The following is a 20279-nucleotide window of genomic DNA, read 5'->3' as shown; positions in this document are numbered from 1 at the left end:
TGCCTTCAAGAGAGCTGGACAGATACGTAAAGTCAGTGCCGGATCAGCCGGGCTGTGGCTCGTACGTCGGACTGCGTGCGGCCAGCAGTAACAGCCTAGTTGATCAGGCCCTGATCCATCGGGAGGCCTGGTCGTGGACCGGGCCGCGGGGGCGTTGATCCCCGGAATAACCTCCAGGTAACCTCCAGGTAATACCTGGTTATTCTACCTACCTGGAGTCTACCTACTTTGCGTCTATTTACCTGGAGTTTATTTAGGCGGGGACGTGGACTCCAGGTCAACAGGGGTCAATGCTCCCGCGGACCGGTCCTCGACCAGGCCTCCCGGTGGATCAGGGCCATTATCCATAAAATTTGTACTTCCTATCCCTTAAACACTGCATTTCACCACTGCTTAAATCTTCTAGCGTCTACCTGGAGGGCATTCCGGGGATCAACGCCCCCGAGGTCGGGTCTACGACCAGGCCTGGTCGTAGAAGATTAAGTACTGGTGAAATGCAGTGTTTAAGGGATAGAAAGCACTAATTTGGAGCAGTCTCCGGTGGATCTGTCAATTTCTATCCTGCGTGATGAATCTACCCACTCATTTCTGGTGATGAATTACACACACATGAAATACTTGGATAACTTAATTTTGAAGATGATTTGCTAGCCAGAGGCTTTATCAGTTCATCACAGAGCTTTGTCATTGCTAGTAGTAGACGCTGAAGTAGTCAGTCCGTCAGCTTTGAAGGTACCTAGTGTTTTATCTACCGTACCGAATGTGTGTGGTGGTAGGAGGGATATAAGGAGGGGACTAGGGATAGGCAATGTGGGCCAGGAAGTAGACTGGGATAGGTACCATGGACCATGAGGTGGACTGGGATAGGCACTGTAAGCCAGGAGATGGACCAGACAGAGGGGAACACCCACCACAAGTTCTGCTACAGTCTTCCTGTGTTTACCAACTATGCTGATGGAGGGTCTGGGACCAGCCCCTGACGCCTCCAGTTACTGCAAACATAACCACGAGGACTTCCAGCTGGTAAGAGGGAAGGGGAGTAAGGGAAGAGGAAGGAAGGAGAGGGAGAGATATAGATGGAAAGGAAGGGATGAAACACTAGTTTGTGTTGTAAAGCAAACCGTTCTCAAATGACAACTTCCATTTCTCGCGCATTAAAGTGCGTCAGTTATTGAGCGACCTAAACAGCCTACAAAATGAAGTTAAAATTATTTAAATAAACAGTATGTAAGTATTGATTTATATTATGGATTTTGCCGCCGAAATGGCTAGTTTTTTGTGTATCTTATTATATCTGACCTGTGAACGGTAGTGGCTAGTTTGTGTGTCCCATTTCCACTCTGTGAACGATAGTGGCTAGTTTGTGTCCCATTTCCATCCTGCTGAGACATATACAAGTCTTATAACCTGCATATATGCGACTGAAACTTATGACGACGTTTCGATCCGACGTAGACCTTTTAACCAGCCACACACAAGCGCAAAGGGAAGGGAGCCAGTATATATACGTGAGAGGGACGAGGCCGGTAGTAGTAGTACGAGAGGACGTAGAAGCAAAATTGTAGTCGAACAGTGACAGAGGTTGTAATAAAAAGGGAGTAATGGAAGTGACACAAAAGTCAGAATGTGGAGTCAGAAACGGTAGAAGTAATGGAGGCAGCCTAACAATAAGAGAAGACAAAAACACCACAGGAGAGCTAATAGCCCATGAGAGTGGTCCCAAAAACTCGGGGGAAGAAAAGGCACAGGGCAGAGCACACCTAGGCAGGTGAAGTCACGAGTGTTCTGAAGTTTGGAATATTTAACAATATAATGAGAAAGGACAAAGGCACAACTAAGATTCATTTTAGGAAAGTTGTGTATAAGGGATGGTTCAACAAGATGGCGACTGTGAAGGCTAGAAGAAGGGAAGACAATTTGACAGAGGACCAGTTAATAGAATGACTGTGATCTCTAACATGACAGAAAAGAGTATTATCGGTGTCGACAAGTCTGACCCTTCCTTTGTGTTCCTTCAGTCTGTCGGAAAGAGAGCAACACGTTTCTCTAGCGTACTGGAGAGGACAATAGCAGGAAATGGATTAGACTCCGGAAGTATCATTAGCAGGAGTACGAACTAGATTCCTACGAAGGATGTTTAGTGGAAAGTTTGATGTCTAAGGAACTGAAACAGTTAAGATGTGAGCAACTGGAAATATAGGGAAGGCAAACAACAGTAGAAGTCTTCAAGTGGAAACTGGAGAAGTATCTTCACCAGGTGCCAGATCAACTAGGCTGTGATGTATATGAGCGGCAGCGAACCTCCAGTAGAAATAACCTGGCTGATCAGGCAAGCACCAGACGAGCCGGGCCCATGGCCGGGCTCTCTTGAGTACAAAAACTCTCGAAACTCGTTGAACCCGTTATTCTGTTTTGTGCAGCTGTTGGACCCGTTATTTTGTGCAGCTGTTGGACCCGTTATTTTGTGCAGCTGTTGGACCCGTTATTTTGTGCAGCTGTTGGACCCTTTATTTTGTTTTAAAATATTTTGAACGTAAAGCAAATCTTCAATTTTTTTTTTTTGAGTTCAGTTGTCCTGTACCCCCTCCACCCCCCTCCACCCCCTCTCACTTCCCCTACCCCCCTTTACCCTCTTCAACCCCCTCCTCCGCCTCTTTTCCCTTACCCATTTTTCCCCCTCTCCCCCCTACGTGTCCCCTTCCTATATAACCTCTCTTCTCCCCCCTCCCTCCACCATCGTGTTCCTTCTTCCTCCCCCTCCTCGCCTCCCCTTCCCCTTCCTCCAGCCTATGCACGTCTCCCCCCCTCGCCCCCAACCTCACTCGTTTCCCCTGAAAGGTTAATTAGGAAGCGTAATAGGCCGCCTCCTGGAGAAGCCTTGACCCCCTCCCGAGAGGGGTCCCATGTTGACCCCTCCCGGGTGGGGGTCCCAAGTGGACCCCCACTCCTTTGTTACTAATTGTCCCCCCCCCCCATCTTTTAAGGGGGTGTCTGCTGGCTGGGGTCTCGATGGAGAAGGGATTGTTTGAAAGGGGGGTGGGGGAGGCTGGGTGGGGGGTTGTAGGGGGGGTTGTGAGTGATTGAAAAGGAGTGAAAGGTATAAGATATATATGTCGTGCGGAATAGGTAAAACTTGCTATTTTGGCTTGAATAGCAACGTTCTTGCCGAATAAGACAAGCGAAAATTTGTGTATGCAATAATTTCGCAAGAATCATTATGAACCTAACGAAAAAAATATATTAAGTTATTGTAAACTCGTTTAGAATATATTTAATTGGGCTAAATTAAATTGCGCTTGTTAGAAAACTTTCCTAACCTTATTATAAGGTTCTTTTGGTACAAAATTATAAATTTTTGCATTAACATAAATTGTCTTTAAACGCATAAAAGAAAATTTTTGAAAGGACTTTGAGCTCTTACTAACTGACCAGTTTTACCTATTCGGCACGAGATATATATATATATATATATATATATATATATATATTGCAATAAGATCACAGGGTGATTTCAAAATATGCAAAACAACCACTCTGAAAGAATAGAGGCGCTTTCGTGACTACTCACATTATCAAGTTCCTTGATAATGTGAGTAGTACGAAAGCGCTTGGAATTTCTCTATTCTTTCAGAGTGGGGTGTGTGTGTGTGTGTATTATATATATATATATATATATATATATATATATATATATATATATATATATATAAATATTGATGGGGGGTTATGGGGAAGACACAACCATTATTATTGACTGGGGGGGGGGGGATTATGGGAACCCATAAACGGAAAGATGGAATTTTTTTAAGTTTGTCGTATCTTGGTTGTTGGAAGAATATGTAAGTGGACACCAGTATTTTGAGGTATGTTGAGTGGGTGGAGGGAGAGAGTAGGGGCGGCGTGAGGGTGGGCGGCGGTTACCTGTGTGACAGGGTGGGCGGCTGCCGCCCGCTGGGAGATTGCTGGGTTACTGCTCCTCCCACACACAACAACACAGACCAACACCTGCAGTGTTGTTCTCCAGCCTACTCTTTATTGTTTGTTCTTTATCCCTACCTCCCTTTCTCTCTTCCTGCTTTCTCCCCACCTCCCTCGCCCTACCTTCCTCCCCTTTCCCTACCTCCTTCGTTTTCTTTTTCTTCGTGGTTATGGGCCAGCAGGCAGCAACAGCCTGATTAAACTTCCAGAAAAGCCTAGCTGGACTGTGAGGGTAGAACCCTCGACACCAGTCTCGGGTATGTTCCAAGTAGACTTCAGGAACGCGCGTCAGAGGCTTCAGGAACGCGCGTCAGAGGCCTCAGGAACGCGCGTCAGAGGCTTCAGGAACGCGCGTCAGAGGCTTCAGGAACGCGCGTCAGAGGCTTCAGGAACGCGCGTCAGAGGCCTCAGGAACGCGCATCAGAGGCTTCAGGAACGCGCGTCAGAGGCTTCAGGAACGCGCGTCAGAGGCCTCAGGAACGCGCGTCAGAGGCCTCAGGAACGCGCGTCAGAGGCCTCAGGAACGCGCGTCAGAGGCCTCAGGAACGCGCATCAGAGGCTTCAGGAACGCGCGTCAGAGGCCTCAGGAACGCGCGTCAGAGGCCTCAGGAACGCGCGTCAGAGGCCTCAGGAACGCGCATCAGAGGCCTCAGGAACGCGCATCAGAGGCTTCAGGAACGCGCGTCAGAGGCCTCAGGAACGCGCGTCAGAGGCCTCAGGAACGCGCATCAGAGGCCTCAGGAACGCGCATCAGAGGCTTCAGGAACGCGCGTCAGAGGCCTCAGGAACGCGCGTCAGAGGCCTCAGGAACGCGCATCAGAGGCCTCAGGAACGCGCGTCAATGGCTTCAGGAACACTATCAAACACTTTAGTGCCCTTGCATGTTGATCAGCACCTGTCACTTTTTTACCAAGAGGGAACTAAGGGGAATTAGAGAATGAGAAGAGGGGGATGTAAGGTGAAGAGAGGGGATGGATGGAGGAGAGGGATAGAGGGGTAATGAGGAAAGAGAGAGGGGTAAATGTGATTAGGTTAGGGGGAGGTTAGTGATTAGTTTAGCGAGTGGCTAGTGTGTTTAGAGTTCCATTGGCAGCTACGGTACATTACGCTACGCTTTGTTATATCCTTCACTGTTATGCGTAGGGTTAAAAGTTACACTATACTTCATTATTTTAACCTCCTTCATTTCCTTCGCTCTCCTGGTACACCCAAGGACAACACTGATCAAAGAAATTGCTGTTAGAATTTACTTAGAATTCAGAGGTGGGAGACGAGAAAGGGATCACAGAGTAAAAGGAAATAAACTGGGAGTAAACAAAACAACGAGCATATCACTGGACTAACACGCCAGCCTATACGAGGCTAGATAATAGAATAACTTTCATGAATCTTAATAAAGAATCCTTTAGGATTTTGTACACATGAATATTTTAGAATATATAGCATTGTGAATATCTTAGAATATTCAACAGTGCGGAGTCCCACCTGATCGAAAACATCTAGAATATTTCAATGGCTGAAAAGTTTGCAACCAGAATAGTACCAAGACTGAGGGATGTGCTTCACGAAAGACTGAAGAAATCGAACCTGACGATTCTCTAATAGAGAATTATTGGAGACTGTGACTTACAGGACACTGAGAGGAAATGACTGGGGAGACAGACACTGTTGAGGATAAAAACTGAAAGATCGTGAATACTTAACAGCAGACCAGTCATGGGGGTTTAGAGTACTTATACAGTTTCAGGGCAGTAGGAAAGTGGAATGCGCTGAATGTGGAAGTTTAGTGGATATAAATTCATACACAGTGTTAAGAAGAGGTAAGATATTGGTCAGGAATCCAGAAACTAGGAAAACGATGAAGTTTATAAAGCCGGGACCAGGAGCTAAGAGTAGACCCCAGCAAAACAACTTGGTTAGTACAGTCTTGCACACACAATATGCATCAACAAGGCTTCAGGTGAGGAGGGAAGCCTCACAAGTCTTCTAGCCATCGTCTTAATATTAACTCAGAGACACTGTTGTCACACACAGGGGTGCTGGGGAATTATGTGGTGGGGGAGCGAAAGACACCATAAACGGCATTAAAAAAAAAAACGGTACAGCTCACGGATACTATCAATACACTGACGTGTAATTGTGATAATAATCGATCCACTTCATTGTCCCTAAAAAAGTGAACTTGCTAAGTTCCTCTATACAACTCCTGATCATCCTGGCTACAAGCACTCATAATCTAAGGGGCTGTCAAGCAACACGTCTGGGAATTATGATTCTGTATTCTACTGAGTTGCTCTTATTTTATTTGTCTAATGACAAATGACTAATGACTTGTGACCCTAATCGTGCATAGTTTGTCTTGTTCTATCATCAACCTTCCCGTACAAGAGGCGTTGAGACAAGTACATGACACGCACGAAACAGTGTAAGACATAGTTTCGTTTGAGCGAAACGTTGTTAATTGTCTTGTGCTCTTTCATTCGTCTGTTATCTAATTCCTCCTTTCCTCTCTTCCTCCTGTTTCCTGGGCCCTCTTTATTGTTTTCCTTTGTCTTCCGCCTCGTTATCCCAGTGTTTTCCTTCTTAATCATCGTCCTACCTTTGCCACCCATATGTTCGTCCTACGTCAGGCACCCACATCACCGTCCTACGTCAGGCACCCACATCACCGTCCTACGTCAGGCACCCACATCACCGTCCTACGTCAGGCACCCACATCACCGTCCTACGTCAGGCACCCACATCACCGTCCTACGTCAGGCACCCACATCACCGTCCTACGACAGGCACCCACATCACCGTCCTACGTCAGGCACCCACATCACCGTCCTACGTCAGGCACCCACATCACCGTCCTACGTCAGGCACCCACATCACCGTCCTACGTCAGGCACCCACATCACCGTCCTACGTCAGGCACCCACATCACCGTCCTACGTCAGGCACCCACATCACCGTCCTACGTCAGGCACCCACATCACCGTCCTACGTCAGGCACCCACATCACCGTCCTACGTCAGGCACCCACATCACCGTCCTACGTCAGGCACCCACATCACCGTCCTACGTCAGGCACCCACATCACCGTCCTACGTCAGGCACCCACATCACCGTCCTACGTCAGGCACCCACATCACCGTCCTACGTCAGGCACCCACATCACCGTCCTACGTCAGGCACCCACATCACCGTCCTACGTCAGGCACCCACATCACCGTCCTACGTCAGGCACCCACATCACCGTCCTACGTCAGGCACCCACATCACCGTCCTACGTCAGGCACCCACATCACCGTCCTACGTCAGGCACCCACATCACCGTCCTACGTCAGGCACCCACATCACCGTCCTACGTCAGGCACCAACATCACCGTTTTACGTCATGTATCCATTAACATCGTACGTCAAGCACCCACATCACCCTCGTACTTCAGGCACCTACAACCTCGTACGTTAGGCACCCTCGTACTTCAGGCACCCCACATTACTGGCGCCGCCATCATACTGGCATGATAACAGGGTCTAGAAGTCTTGAGAACTGATGATACATAATTTATCCAGTAATTCTCAGCTTGGTGGCCATCAAGAAGTTCGCTGGTTGGCAGATGAGTAACGAGGGGCAGGTTGTGGGCGTGGCAAGGGCGGGCGTGGGCGTGGCGAGGGCGGGTGTGGGCTTGATAATGAGCGGCTCTGGTGGTTGATCAGTTGTAATAGCATAATGATAATGATTTAGTGGTGGAGTGAAGATGGTGATTCAGACGTGAAGATAGCTTCACTGTAAACTCCACCTAAGATGACGGGCAGATCTTACAAACCTCTTACATCCACTATCTTCACTTACCTGTATATTTAATAGTTCATATATCTAGTAATATTTCCATCCCAGACCTGATCTGAGACCGTGCCGAGGGAGTCTATACAACCACTAATAGATGCTACCATTCACTGCATGTACTGCAGTATCTCCTGTCTTCACCTACCTACATGGAGTCTACCTGGAGGGTATTCCGGAGTTCACGCCCCCGCGGCCTCGTCCATGACCAGGCCTCCCGGTAGATCAGGGCCTGATCAACGAGGCTGTTACTGCTGGCCCCACGTAGTCCAACGTACTAACCACAGCCCGGCTGATCCGGCACTGACTTTAGGTATCTGTCCAGCTCCCTCTTGAAGGCAACCAGGGGCCTATTGGTAATTCCCCTTATGGCTGTTGGGAGGCTGTTGAACAGTCTTGGGCCCCGGACACTTATCGTGTTTTGGTATGGCACATAAATGTGTTTTTCCACTGTGACAATGCTCCAGCTAGATAAGTTTTCCTTATAACGATTGGTAGCTCACACACTGAGGTCTGGGGGTCGATCCAAGGTACGGGTGAAAACTTTAGGACGTGTTTCCTTAAGACACCTTTTGTCCATGTTCACCTAGCAGTAAAATAGGCACCTGGGAGTTAGTTGACTGGTGTGGGTCGCATCCTGGGACAAAACCTAATTTGCGGGAAATGCTCTGCATAACAAGGAGCTTTCTATATAGTAGTATGTCATCGATGTCGGCTATGATCTGTATATCTTGTACATGTAGAATTATCGTGGCAAAACGTTTCATCCGTCTTCAACTGTACACGAGTGTTTCCACACTCGTAATGCTCCAACTAGACAAGTTTCCCTTAGAAAGAAACTGGAAGAACACACGCACAACACACACAACGACGTTTCGGTCCATTTACATGGTCCAAGTTGGAGCAAAACATCGTCTTAAGCTTCTCTCTCCTATATACGGGTTGTTTACGTAGTTTCCCTTGTGACTCGCGTAATAACATTATTGTAAACAAACCGTGGAACGGGTAGGGTTTGAACCCATGACGAGTGAGAAGTAAAACTCCAGGCCAGTGCGTTAACCACTCTACCAGCTGGCTACAGTACTATTTATCCATCTAGGTATATTTCTATATACTATAAGGAGGTTGGCAGGGGTCCAGTGGCTTACGCACTGGCCTGGAGTTTTACCAATCATTCGACATAGGTTCAAATCCCACCCGTTCCGTGGTAAGTTGCCTTACAGTGTATAATAGTCATCAGTGTACTTGGAATACTGACAATACAATGCAATACTGACACACAAATAACCCGCACATAGAAGAGAGCTTACAACGGCGTTTCGGTCCGATTTGGACCATTTATAAAGTTGCACAAAGAGGACCGAAACGTCGTCGTAAGCTCCTCTATATGTGCGGGTTGTTTGTGTCTCGTTCGTCACGCTATTGTGCCCCTTTTTTGTTACAATACTGATAGTTTGATGAGCGAGAAACGTGCAGCACTTGGCATCGGTTTTATTAAACGTTTCGCCTGCTTCAGTCGAATATAGAGATGAGCTGCAATCCTGGAGACAGACGAAGACGAATGGTAGAGGTAATCTGTCCCTCAGTCTTGCTGGACAAGTGTGTATTTAGCCTCCACGTGAACACAATCTGTGATTTCTCTACAAAAGGAGTTTGTGTTCTGGCTAGGCCTCCCTGTGTTGTGTTCTGGCTAGGCCTCCCTGTGTTGTGTTCTGGCTAGGCCTCCCTGTGTTGTGTTCTGGCTAGGCCTCCCTGTGTTGTGTTCTGGCTAGGCCTCCCTGTGTTGTTGTGTCCTGGCTAGGCCTCACTGTGTACTGGCTAGGCCTCCCTGTGTTGCTGTGTACTGGCTAGGCCTCCCTGTGTTGCTGTGTCCTGGCTAGGCATCCCTGTGTTGGGTACTGACTAGGCCTCCGTGTTGGGTACTGACTAGACCTCCCTGTGTTGGGTACTGGCTAGGCCTCCCTGTGTTGGGTACTGGCTAGGCCTCCCTGTGTTGCTGTGTACTGGCTAGGCCTCCCTATGTTGTTGTGTAGGCTATGTTACACCAATTTGTGTTTAGCAGTCTCGTACAGGCTGTTGGCAAGAAGGCAGGCAGGAAAACAGGCAGGCAGGCAGGCCGGGCGGGCGGCAGGACAAGGCAGGTCCTGCCAGCAATAATTACAAGTCTGGGTTATTGAAATCTTCCGTGTTGAAAGCGGAGAGGAACAACTTCGCTGTCCACCAATCTTCCCAAATTGTTTCGTCCTTTACCCACGCCGCACCTCCAACCCATCCCGAACGAACCTTTGAGACACCGAACGCTGGAGAGAGACTCAGGTATGCACACAATCGTATAATAGCCTTCTTAATGGGCCAATTTCTTCTCTTTTTTTTTGTCGTTCTGGAAAGGACGATGCGGTTACGGCCGCCATCTTGCCGCTGGCGGAGCCGCCATCACACGACATCGAAAGCACGACAATTAACCAGAGCTAAGAATAATGTTGGCGGAGGATTGGAGGTTCAAGACTGGTGGAGGACTGAGGCTTCAAGACTGGAGGACCGAGGGGGGGTTCAAGACTGACAGAAGACTGAGGGGGGGGGGGTTCAAGACTGACAGAAGACCGAGGGGAGGGTCAAGACTGACAGAAGACCGAGGGGAGGATCAAGACTGACAGAAGACCGAGGGGAGGGTCAAGACTGACAGAAGACCGAGGCGGGGTTCAAGACTGACAGAAGACCGAGGGGGGGTTTAAGACTGACAGAAGACTGAGGAAGGGTTCAAGACGGACAGGAGACTGAGGGGGGGGGGTTCAAGACTGACAAAGATGAGGAAAATCCGTGGATTGTCTTGTTTATTTCCTTACTCCTTCTTTATCATCACTTTTTCTTCCCAGGTACACAAACACATCTCGCCCATAGTCACGTGTTCAGAGTTTCTCCTGAACCTCTATCCATCTGTGTAGTTTGTGACCTGCCACTGTGGGTCATATTTCAAGAGTTTGACCTCGGTTTAGGTCTTTCTGCCTTCCTGGTTTTTATAATTACCGAGGTGCCTGTAGGGACCTCGGGGGATTTTTAAAGGGAATCTTTATCATAGTAATTTAATGAGGTATTTAACTGATGATGTTTAACTACTACTACTACTACCACTACTATTATTAATATTACTACTACTATTATTACTATTACTATTATTATTATCCGTCATCATCTTCCTACAAATTAAAAGTGACCTGAAACTGCAAAATATAAGATTACGTCACTTGACGTAATTCTATTTATGGTTCATACTCTCTCGTGGCCGGAAGTGACGTCGTGACCGGCACTGACGTCATGCCAAATGGTGACGTCATACTCAGTGACGTCATGCCTGGAGTTTGTAAACAAGTGTGATACACGTGTTAGTCAACATTTGGTCCTCGTTAGTATGAGCAGGTGTTTGATGGGTGTGTGGCACTTGCAAGTAACTCTGATGGGCCTGATCAGGAGAGTTGAGTACAAATCTCACCTGAGGTCCTCTGGAAAATCCCCACCTACAGTGTAAATACACTGTCAGTATTCCCCACCTAGCTTCTTCAGGCATCTATAACTTAGTGGTCTAAGGTGTTACATGGGGAGTTGTGGCACTCTCCAGACGTGGGTTCGAATCCTGCTGACTGCAAGACTGGACAAATATGAGAGTGAAAAGGGCTGGGTTTGATTAGTATCAGAGGTGCTGACAGAGGAAGGACTGATATGGGCAGGGAGGGGAAGATGGTTAGTGGGCGGCTGGCAGGGCATTTAGGGAGGTTATTGGCGGCGTGTTGGGTGTTCATGGGTGGTGGGTAGCGGAGGGTGGGCGGCAGGCAGCAGTGTCAACCTCTCACCAGCGTACAGGGGTCTTCTGTATAAAGTATTGCCCTCGTTACAATGTCGCGGGAAGATCATCAATCACACGGGTGGTGAGCTGGACTGATATTGCCTCGGCAACTACTGCCTCTGCCTGCCATCCTTCCTGCCGCCTGCCACCCACCACCCCCCAGCTAGTCCATATTGCCAGCGGCACTAATTGTTGTTAGTCCATTAATAACAGTGACGCTCCGGCATCGCCCGCACTTCATTTGTCACTCGTAGCACGTTTGATGACCCACACAAGTTGGCACCCCAGTGATGGTGGTGGCACCTCAGAGATGGCACCCCAGTGATGGTGGTGGTGGCGGCACCCCAGTGATGGTGGTGGTGGCACCCCAGTGATGGTGGTACCCTAGTGATGGTGGAGGTGGCACCCCAGCGATGGTGGTGGCACAGGTAAGCCTACTAACCATTTACTGATCATGACCAAGCATCACTAACACAATTCTTCCTTCCATCATACATAATAATGCCAGCTGATCTCTCTTAATTAAAGAACACAGTAATCCAGTGGTTGAAAAAGCCTGGTAAATGACCGGGTGGACAATGAGAACTTTCAAAACAAGAGACATAATGCCAGTGGTGACCTTATTCAAATCGAGTTGTGTTGATGGCTCCTGTCGGGGCAGGAGATATCAGAACTGGAGGTATCAGAACTGGAATAGATATATTATTATTATTACTAAGCACTAAACCTGGAACAGATAGTTTTTTTTCTGCTCATACAGTACAACTGATAATGCCTTGAAGAACTGAGGAGAGAGTTGTACATAAAATGTAAGTGAATGATACCGACCCATGGCCGGGCTCCGAGAGTAGAAAAGGTCTTGGAGCACATCATGGGTCTATCATCAAAGGATCTACTTCCGAGCCTACACAATATCGTAACAATGTATTTGATTAGAAAGAGAGGCAGGGGCGCCGTGGGTATAAAAGAGAACACTGTATCAACATCAGTGACTATTCAGCTTGCTACTAGTAGGTACCAGAAATATTGCTAGATTGTGTGTAAAAGTCGTCAGGTAAAAGCTGGATCAGTACCTTCACCAGGTGCCAGATCAACCAGGCTGTGATGGGTGTGTGGGTCAGCAGGCCCCGAGATACCCATGTGGGTAGACTCCCAGTAGTAGTAACAGGTATTGTTGCAACTCGTATCGAAAGTACACTACTATTTTCCGTGCATCAGATACACTATCACAGCAGGATACCACCAACCTCACCTTCAGCCCATCAGGTACAATCATGAGCAAGAGTCTTTTTCACTGCCCTGCCCATCAGGATCAAGCAGCACTAACCCCTCTCTCTCTCCTGCCCATCAGGTACGCCCATCAACCGGTTGCCCATCATGGCCAAGCAGGTCCTGGACCTCTACGAACTCTACAACCTTGTGGTGGCTCGTGGTGGTCTGGTCGATGTTATTAACAAGAAACTCTGGCAAGAGATTATCAAGGGTCTGAAACTACCTTCTTCTATCACCAGTGCCGCCTTCACTCTCAGAACACAGTAAGTGTCACCTTCACTCTCAGAACACAGTAAGTGTCACCTTCACTCTCAGAACACAGTAAGTGTCACCTTCACTCTCAGAACACAGTAAGTGTCACCTTCACTCTCAGAACACAGTAAGTGTCACCTTCACTCTCAGAACACAGTAAGTGTCACCTTCACTCTCAGAACACAGTAAGTGTCACCTTCACTCTCAGAACACAGTAAGTGTCACCTTCACTCTCAGAACACAGTAAGTGTCACCTTCACTCTCAGAACACAGTAAGTGTCACCTTCACTCTCAGAACACAGTAAGTGTCACCTTCACTCTCAGAACACAGTAAGTGTCACCTTCACTCTCAGAACACAGTAAGTGTCACCTTCACTCTCAGAACACAGTAAGTGTCACCTTCACTCTCAGAACACAGTAAGTGTCACCTTCACTCTCAGAACACAGTAAGTGTCACCTTCACTCTCAGAACACAGTAAGTGTCACCTTCACTCTCAGAACACAGTAAGTGTCACCTTCATTCTCAGAACACAGTAAGTGTCACCTTCATTCTCAGAACACAGTAAGTGTCACCTTCATTCTCAGAACACAGTAAGTGTCACCTTCATTCTCAGAACACAGTAAGTGTCACCTTCACTCTCAGAACACAGTGTCACCTTCACTCTCAGAACACAGTAAGTGTCACCTTCACTCTCAGAACACAGTAAGTGTCACCTTCACTCTCAGAACACAGTGTCACCTTCACTCTCAGAACACAGTAAGTGTCACCTTCACTCTCAGAACACAGTAAGTGTCACCTTCATTCTCAGAACACAGTAAGTGTCACCTTCACTCTCAGAACACAGTAAGTGTCACCTTCATTCTCAGAACACAGTGTCACCTTCATTCTCAGAACACAGTAAGTGTCACCTTCATTCTCAGAACACAGTAAGTGTCACCTTCATTCTCAGAACACAGTAAGTGTCACCTTCACTCTCAGAACACAGTGTCACCTTCACTCTCAGCACAGTGCCGCCTTCACTCTCAGAACAGTCACCTTCACTCAGAACAGTGTCACCTTCACTCTCAGAACAGTGTCACCTTCACTCTCAGAACACAGTAAGTGTCACCTTCACTCTCAGCATAGTGCCGCCTTCACTCAGAACAGTGTCACCTTCACTCTCAGAACAGTGTCACCTTCACTCTTAGAACAGTGTCACCATCACTCTTAGAACAGTGTCACCTTCACTCTCAGAACAGTGTGTCACCTTCACCTTCTATCTCAGCACAGTGTCACCTTCACTCTCAGCACAGTGTCACCTTCATTCTCAGAACTGTCACCTTCACTCTCAGAACACAGTGTTACCTTCACTGTCAACTCTCAGAACAGTGCACACTCTCATTGTCACTCTTAGAACACAGTAAGTGTCACCTTCACTCTCAGCATAGTGTCACCTTCACTCTCAGCATAGTGCCGCCTTCACTCAGAACAGTGTCACCTTCACTCTCAGAACACAGTGTCACCTTCACTCTCAGAACACAGTGTCACCTTCACTCTCAGAACACAGTGTCACCTTCACTCTCAGAACAGTGTCACCTTCACTCTCAGCACAGTGTCACCTTCACTCTTAGAACAGTGCCGCCTTCACTCTCAGAACAGTCACCTTCACTCAGAACAGTGTCACCTTCACTCTCAGAACAGTGTCACCTTCACTCTCAGAACACAGTAAGTGTCACCTTCACTCTCAGCATAGTGCCGCCTTCACTCAGAACAGTGTCACCTTCACTCTTAGAACAGTGTCACCTTCACTCTTAGAACAGTGTCACCTTCACTCTTAGAACAGTGTCACCTTCACTCTCAGAACAGTGCCACCTTCTATCTCAGCACAGTGTCACCTTCACTCTCAGCACAGTGTCACCTTCATTCTCAGAACTGTCACCTTCACTCTCAGAACACAGTGTTACCTTCACTGTCAACACAGTGCCACATTCACTCTTAGAACACAGTAAGTGTCACCTTCACTCTCAGCATAGTGCCGCCTTCACTCAGAACAGTGTCACCTTCACTCTCAGAACAGTGTCACCTTCACTCTCAGAACACAGTGTCACCTTCACTCTCAGCACAGTGTCACCTTCACTCTTAGAACAGTGTCACCTTCACTCTCGGCACAGTGCCACCTTCACTCTTATAACACAGTGCCGCCTTCACTCTCAGAAGTGCCACCTTCATTCTCAGAACTGTCACCTTCACTCTTAGAACACAGTGTCACCTTCACTCTCAGCATAGTGCCGCCTTCACTCTCAGAACAGTGTCACCTTCACTCAGAACAGTGTCACCTTCACTCAGAACAGTGTCACCTTCACTCTCAGCACAGTGTCACCTTCACTCTCAGCACAGTGTCACCTTCACTCTCAGCACAGTGTCACCTTCACTCTCAGAACAGTGTCACCTTCCTCCATCATTGATAGTCACTGGTTGGCAAAACGTCTATAAATGTGGATACACAGATGTTACACATGTCTTATTCTTCACTCCTGTAGCCCCCCCTCCCCCATACTTTCTCACACTCCCTTCCCCTACACTTCCTTCATGCCTTCTACACCCCTTCCTCAGTCTTGATAACGCATTCCCTTGTCTTAACGCATTCCTTAATCTTACCCACGCATTCCCTTGTCTTTACCACGCATTCTACATCCTTTCCTCACACCTCCCTGTTGCCATTACATTCCCTACTCCTATAAAATATCCTGACGCTTTTAATTACGCCTCTCCCCGTGCCTTTCCGCACGCCTCCTCCCATGCCTTTCCGCACGCCACCCAAAGAATCCCCAATGCATTCCTGAACTCGCTCGTTTCTCCTCAATATAACCATACGCCTCGCCACGCCCGCGTATCCCTGCCATTGGGCTATTGGTCCATCCCGCCGCTTCCCACGCCCGCCCATCCCACGAAATTGAAGTATGCATTAGTGATGAGGTTCCTTGTGCCGAGTGGAGCAAGGAAGCTCTGGGCAGGAGAAGCAGAACCTAGAGGACGGGGGGGCAGGAGGAACTGGGCAGGACCTGGTGATTACTGATCTCAGACCAAAACCTCCTGGTTGAAGGCCTGATCAGTCTGGCTATTGCCCTCGCAAGGTAGGCACTACGGCCAGACTGACGAGGATCAGTCTGTTGGGGATTCTCTTTTGATTTTTGAATGACGGTGTTGTGACGGCAGCTGTGTGTTGTGACGGCATCTGTGGGTGTTGCGACGGCCGCTGCGAGTGTTGTGATAGGTGTTGCCACTGCCTGAAGGTTACCTGGAGGTTATTCCGGGGATCAACGCCCCCGCGGCCCGGTCCATGACCAGGCCTCCCGATGGATCAGGGCCTGATCAACTAGGCTGTTACTGCTGGCCGCACGCAGTCCAACGTACGAGCCACAGCCTGGCTGATCCGGCACCGACTTTAGGTATCTGTCCAGCTCTCTCTTGAAGGCAGCCAGGGGTTTATTGGCAATTCCCCTAATGCTTGATGGGAGGCTGTTGAACAGTTTTGGGCCCCGGACACTTATGGTGTTTTCTCTTAGTGTACCAATGGCGCCCCTACTTTTTATTGGCGGCATTTTGCATCGCCTGCCCAGTCTTTTACTTTCGTAGGGAGTGATTTCTGTGTGCAGATTTGGGACCATTCCTTCCAAGATTTTCCAAGTGTAGATTATGATATATCTCTCCCTCAGGTGTTGCGACAGTCGCAACAGGTGTTGTGATAGGTGTTGCCACTATCAGCAAACTCAGTGGAGTGCCTAAGACTATCCAGCAAGTGAGAGGGACCGCCCACGCCCACAACCCTCCCTCCCACTCCCACACACCCACCGCAACTTTCTCACGCAACACTGCTCCCAATCCGCAAGGTTCGATGTGTTACATACACATTATGGTAGCTTTTATGACCGCCGGGAACTAATTGGTGGAGACACCTGTCTTGGAACGCGATGCGCAGCGCAGGTGCGCTGTAATGTACTTTTATAACCATCTTCAAGTAACTGACAAGAACGCCAATCATTTATTGCTGGAACAGGTGTGGATTAATGGCATATTGTAGAATATACAACGATCGGTAGACATGGGCCAGTAGGCCTGCTGCAGTGCTGCTCCTTTCTTGTACCGACTTCGAGGGGAAAAGAATCGTACTTGGTCTTGAGTAAGAATACGTTCTAACCCTTCTTTATTTATAGACTTTCCGCCATCCAGTGGCTTCATCAGTACAAGGATATAATGTGAAGACTGTGGAAGTATATAAAAAGGTGAGGTAATCAGTCCCTCAGCCTTGAAGTTGATGAAAAGTACTGTAGTCGTCCTGAAGAATCTTCGGATGAACATTTAAGTGGTATAAAATACCGACAGGTTGGTAGGAACTTCTCCAGGCTGAGGGACTGACAACCTCAAATTCTACGACTTTAAGGGTGATGGACTGATTACATCGTCTTCACATCTCTACTGTTCCTGCCTACTTTCTGTATTCGACTGAAGAAGCCTACTGTGTAGGCGAAACGTTTCGGAATAAAGTTGCCTAAATGTTGCCTATGTGTCTTTCCTACCAATCTTCAGATTCTTTACATTATGCCCTTGTACTGATAGTCACTGGTTGGCGAAACGTTGGTATTATATACCATTCATGTACAACTCGGTAGTTTATTACACTCGGCCACGACTCTGCTGCCAATCCACTACTTTCCTTGCAATCCTGTCTAAATTTGAATTCGTCCAACTTGAATCCATTGTTGCGAGTCCTGTCTTGTTTGAATGTATTCAGCACGTTAATCAGTTTTATTCCGTCTTTCCATTTGTACACTTCAGTCATATCCTCCCTAATTCTACGCTTCTCCAGAGTACAGATTGAGTACCGAGTCCATCCTTGTAGGAGACATTTCTGATATGTGCAATCAACTGGGTCATCCTTCTCTATTCTTTTCTTGCCCATTTTGTGTCCATTCTGTAATATGGAGACCAGAACTGCGCAGCAGAATCTGAGATCTTACCAAGATTATATAGTTGAAATGTAACCATTGGACTTTTTTATGCTTCCTGATATAAGCCAAGAACTCTGTTCGTTTTATTACGATCATATATGAACGGGTTTGTCTTGAAATTATTGCTTATCAGAATTCTTAATCTTTTTCGCATTCAGTTTTTCTCGGTATTGTATACTATTATCATTAAGTTAATAAGACATGTACAGCAGTTTAGTATCTTTATTCTGAGCGTTTCGCCCACACAGTAGGCTTCTTCAGTCCAGTGGAAAGAAGGCAGCTGAAGATGTGAAGACGATGTAATCAGTCCCTCGAAGACTTAGTTATGAGGTGGTCAGTCTCATCGAGGGGACTGACCCCCTCAAACACGAGATTACAAACGTCGTAACGGGAAGTATTTCTAGGGTTACCTAACCAGTGAGGTCGCAGAGTGAGCCCAAGTACCTCAGGGTTAACCCCAGTGCTCAGAGTGAACTCAGTGCCCCTAAGTAATGATATAGTCGATACTTAGGTGTCCGCCCACCGGCCCTCTCCCACACTCATCTCCCACTTATTACCATACACCTCATCTGGGTGGAAGACGGCCCACATTGCCACAGACATGAGGCCTATAGGCGCGAAGGGCGTCCTTTGTACCCTTGGAAACACCTCGAATCATTTCGGATAGCGATTAAACACGCCATTTGCCTTAGTACTGCCAAATGTCCGATCAACTCTGTTCTTCCCACACTACCGGCACAAAGGTGCCAAAGGTACTGCCTCTAACACCCTACCAGAGCACCCTGCTGCCTCTTGCACCCTGCCAGAACGCCCTACTGTCTCTCACCCTGCCAGAACACCCTACTTCCTGCTGCTTCCTCTGATTTTCCACCTGCCACAAGCACAGAGGACTGCAGCAACTGGTGTTACCAGATGACCATCATGTGATCGTAAATACCTGGCTAATTAAGTCTTCGTTCGCCTAACCCACCTGTCTCGTTGCGCCTTGCTCGGTACTCTGAACCCTGCTCGGTACTCTGAACCCTGCTCGGTACTCTGAACCCTGCTCGGTGCTCTGAACCCTGCTCGGTACTCTGAACCCTGCTCGGTACTCTGAACCCTGCTCGGTACTGAGTGGTTATACATGAATGGTATACAGTACCAACAAGCTGAAGAATTAGGCACATGTGCAATATCTCGTTATCTTTATTTGTAGACGTTTTGCCAACCAGTGGCCTCATCAGTACAATACAAAAACATATTGTGAAGACTGTAGAGCTATGTAAACGAGACGAGGTAATCAGTCCCTCAGCCTTGGAGTTGAACACCGTAGTCTCGAAGACTCTTCTTGTATTGATAAAGACACTGGAGGGTGAAAAGTCTATAAATGCAGATACCCAGATGTTGCACATGTTCCAGGGAAAAAGACACAGCCTAATTTAATATATAATTTAACTTTTTTTTCCAGTGACCTTTTTTCCTAGCCAAAATTTTGACTTCACCAGTCACGGATTTGTGATTGTTCACTCTGAGTAGTTCCACTGGGACCTGCCAGGGACACCTCTTCCTAGGTTTATAGTCCCTCATTCGGAATTGAGGGACTATCACGTCTGGAAGAGTTAGTGAATAGACATGTTGAATCGACATTAGCTACCTGAAGGCTCCCTCTCAGTGTGAAGACCTGTCTAATACGATAGTGAAGTCTCTTATAAGGTATGAAAACCCATGGTAAGTTTGGTAAGTTCATGAACCACGTGTGCGACAGTTAACTATCTTTATTCCGAACGTTTCGCCTACACAGTACGTTTCTTCAGTCAAGTACAGAAGTAGAGATGTGAAGAGGATGTAATAAGTCTATCACGCTTGAAGACTTAGATTTGAGGTGGTCAGTCCCTCAGACCTACCTTACTGGCACACTACCTAATGAAAGAAAAGTATTATTGAATATTACCTTACTGGTATATTACCCAACGAAGGAAGACTCTTGTGAAACAAGCTATTGAACGACATGTGTTCAGAAGTATCCTCCTCGTCCATGTGTACGAGACAAAACACTTAGCATGTGTTTAGTGGGGACTCGTTTAATGGTAATGTGGGTAACCGGAGTCTCCAGGTTTTTATACTGACGAGCTCCACCGC

The 20279-nt window shown here is 47.6% G+C and overlaps 1 protein-coding gene across 6 annotated transcripts in view; it reads left to right on the top strand.

Annotated features, from left to right (window-relative positions):
- LOC128702322 (AT-rich interactive domain-containing protein 3C) overlaps window positions 1-20279 on the top strand; it is a 385866-nt gene that overhangs the window by 321814 nt on the left and 43773 nt on the right. For all 6 annotated transcript variants that reach the window (XM_070102108.1, XM_070102109.1, XM_070102106.1 and 3 more), the window contains one exon: window positions 13000-13183. In XM_070102108.1, the coding sequence (XP_069958209.1) occupies window positions 13000-13183 (184 nt within the window). The remainder of the gene's footprint in view (window positions 1-12999; window positions 13184-20279) is intronic.

The sequence above is a fragment of the Cherax quadricarinatus genome, chromosome 80 (assembly GCF_038502225.1).
Source record: "Cherax quadricarinatus isolate ZL_2023a chromosome 80, ASM3850222v1, whole genome shotgun sequence".
NCBI lineage: Eukaryota > Metazoa > Arthropoda > Malacostraca > Decapoda > Parastacidae > Cherax > Cherax quadricarinatus.
This window is presented reverse-complemented; position numbering and strand designations above follow the sequence as displayed.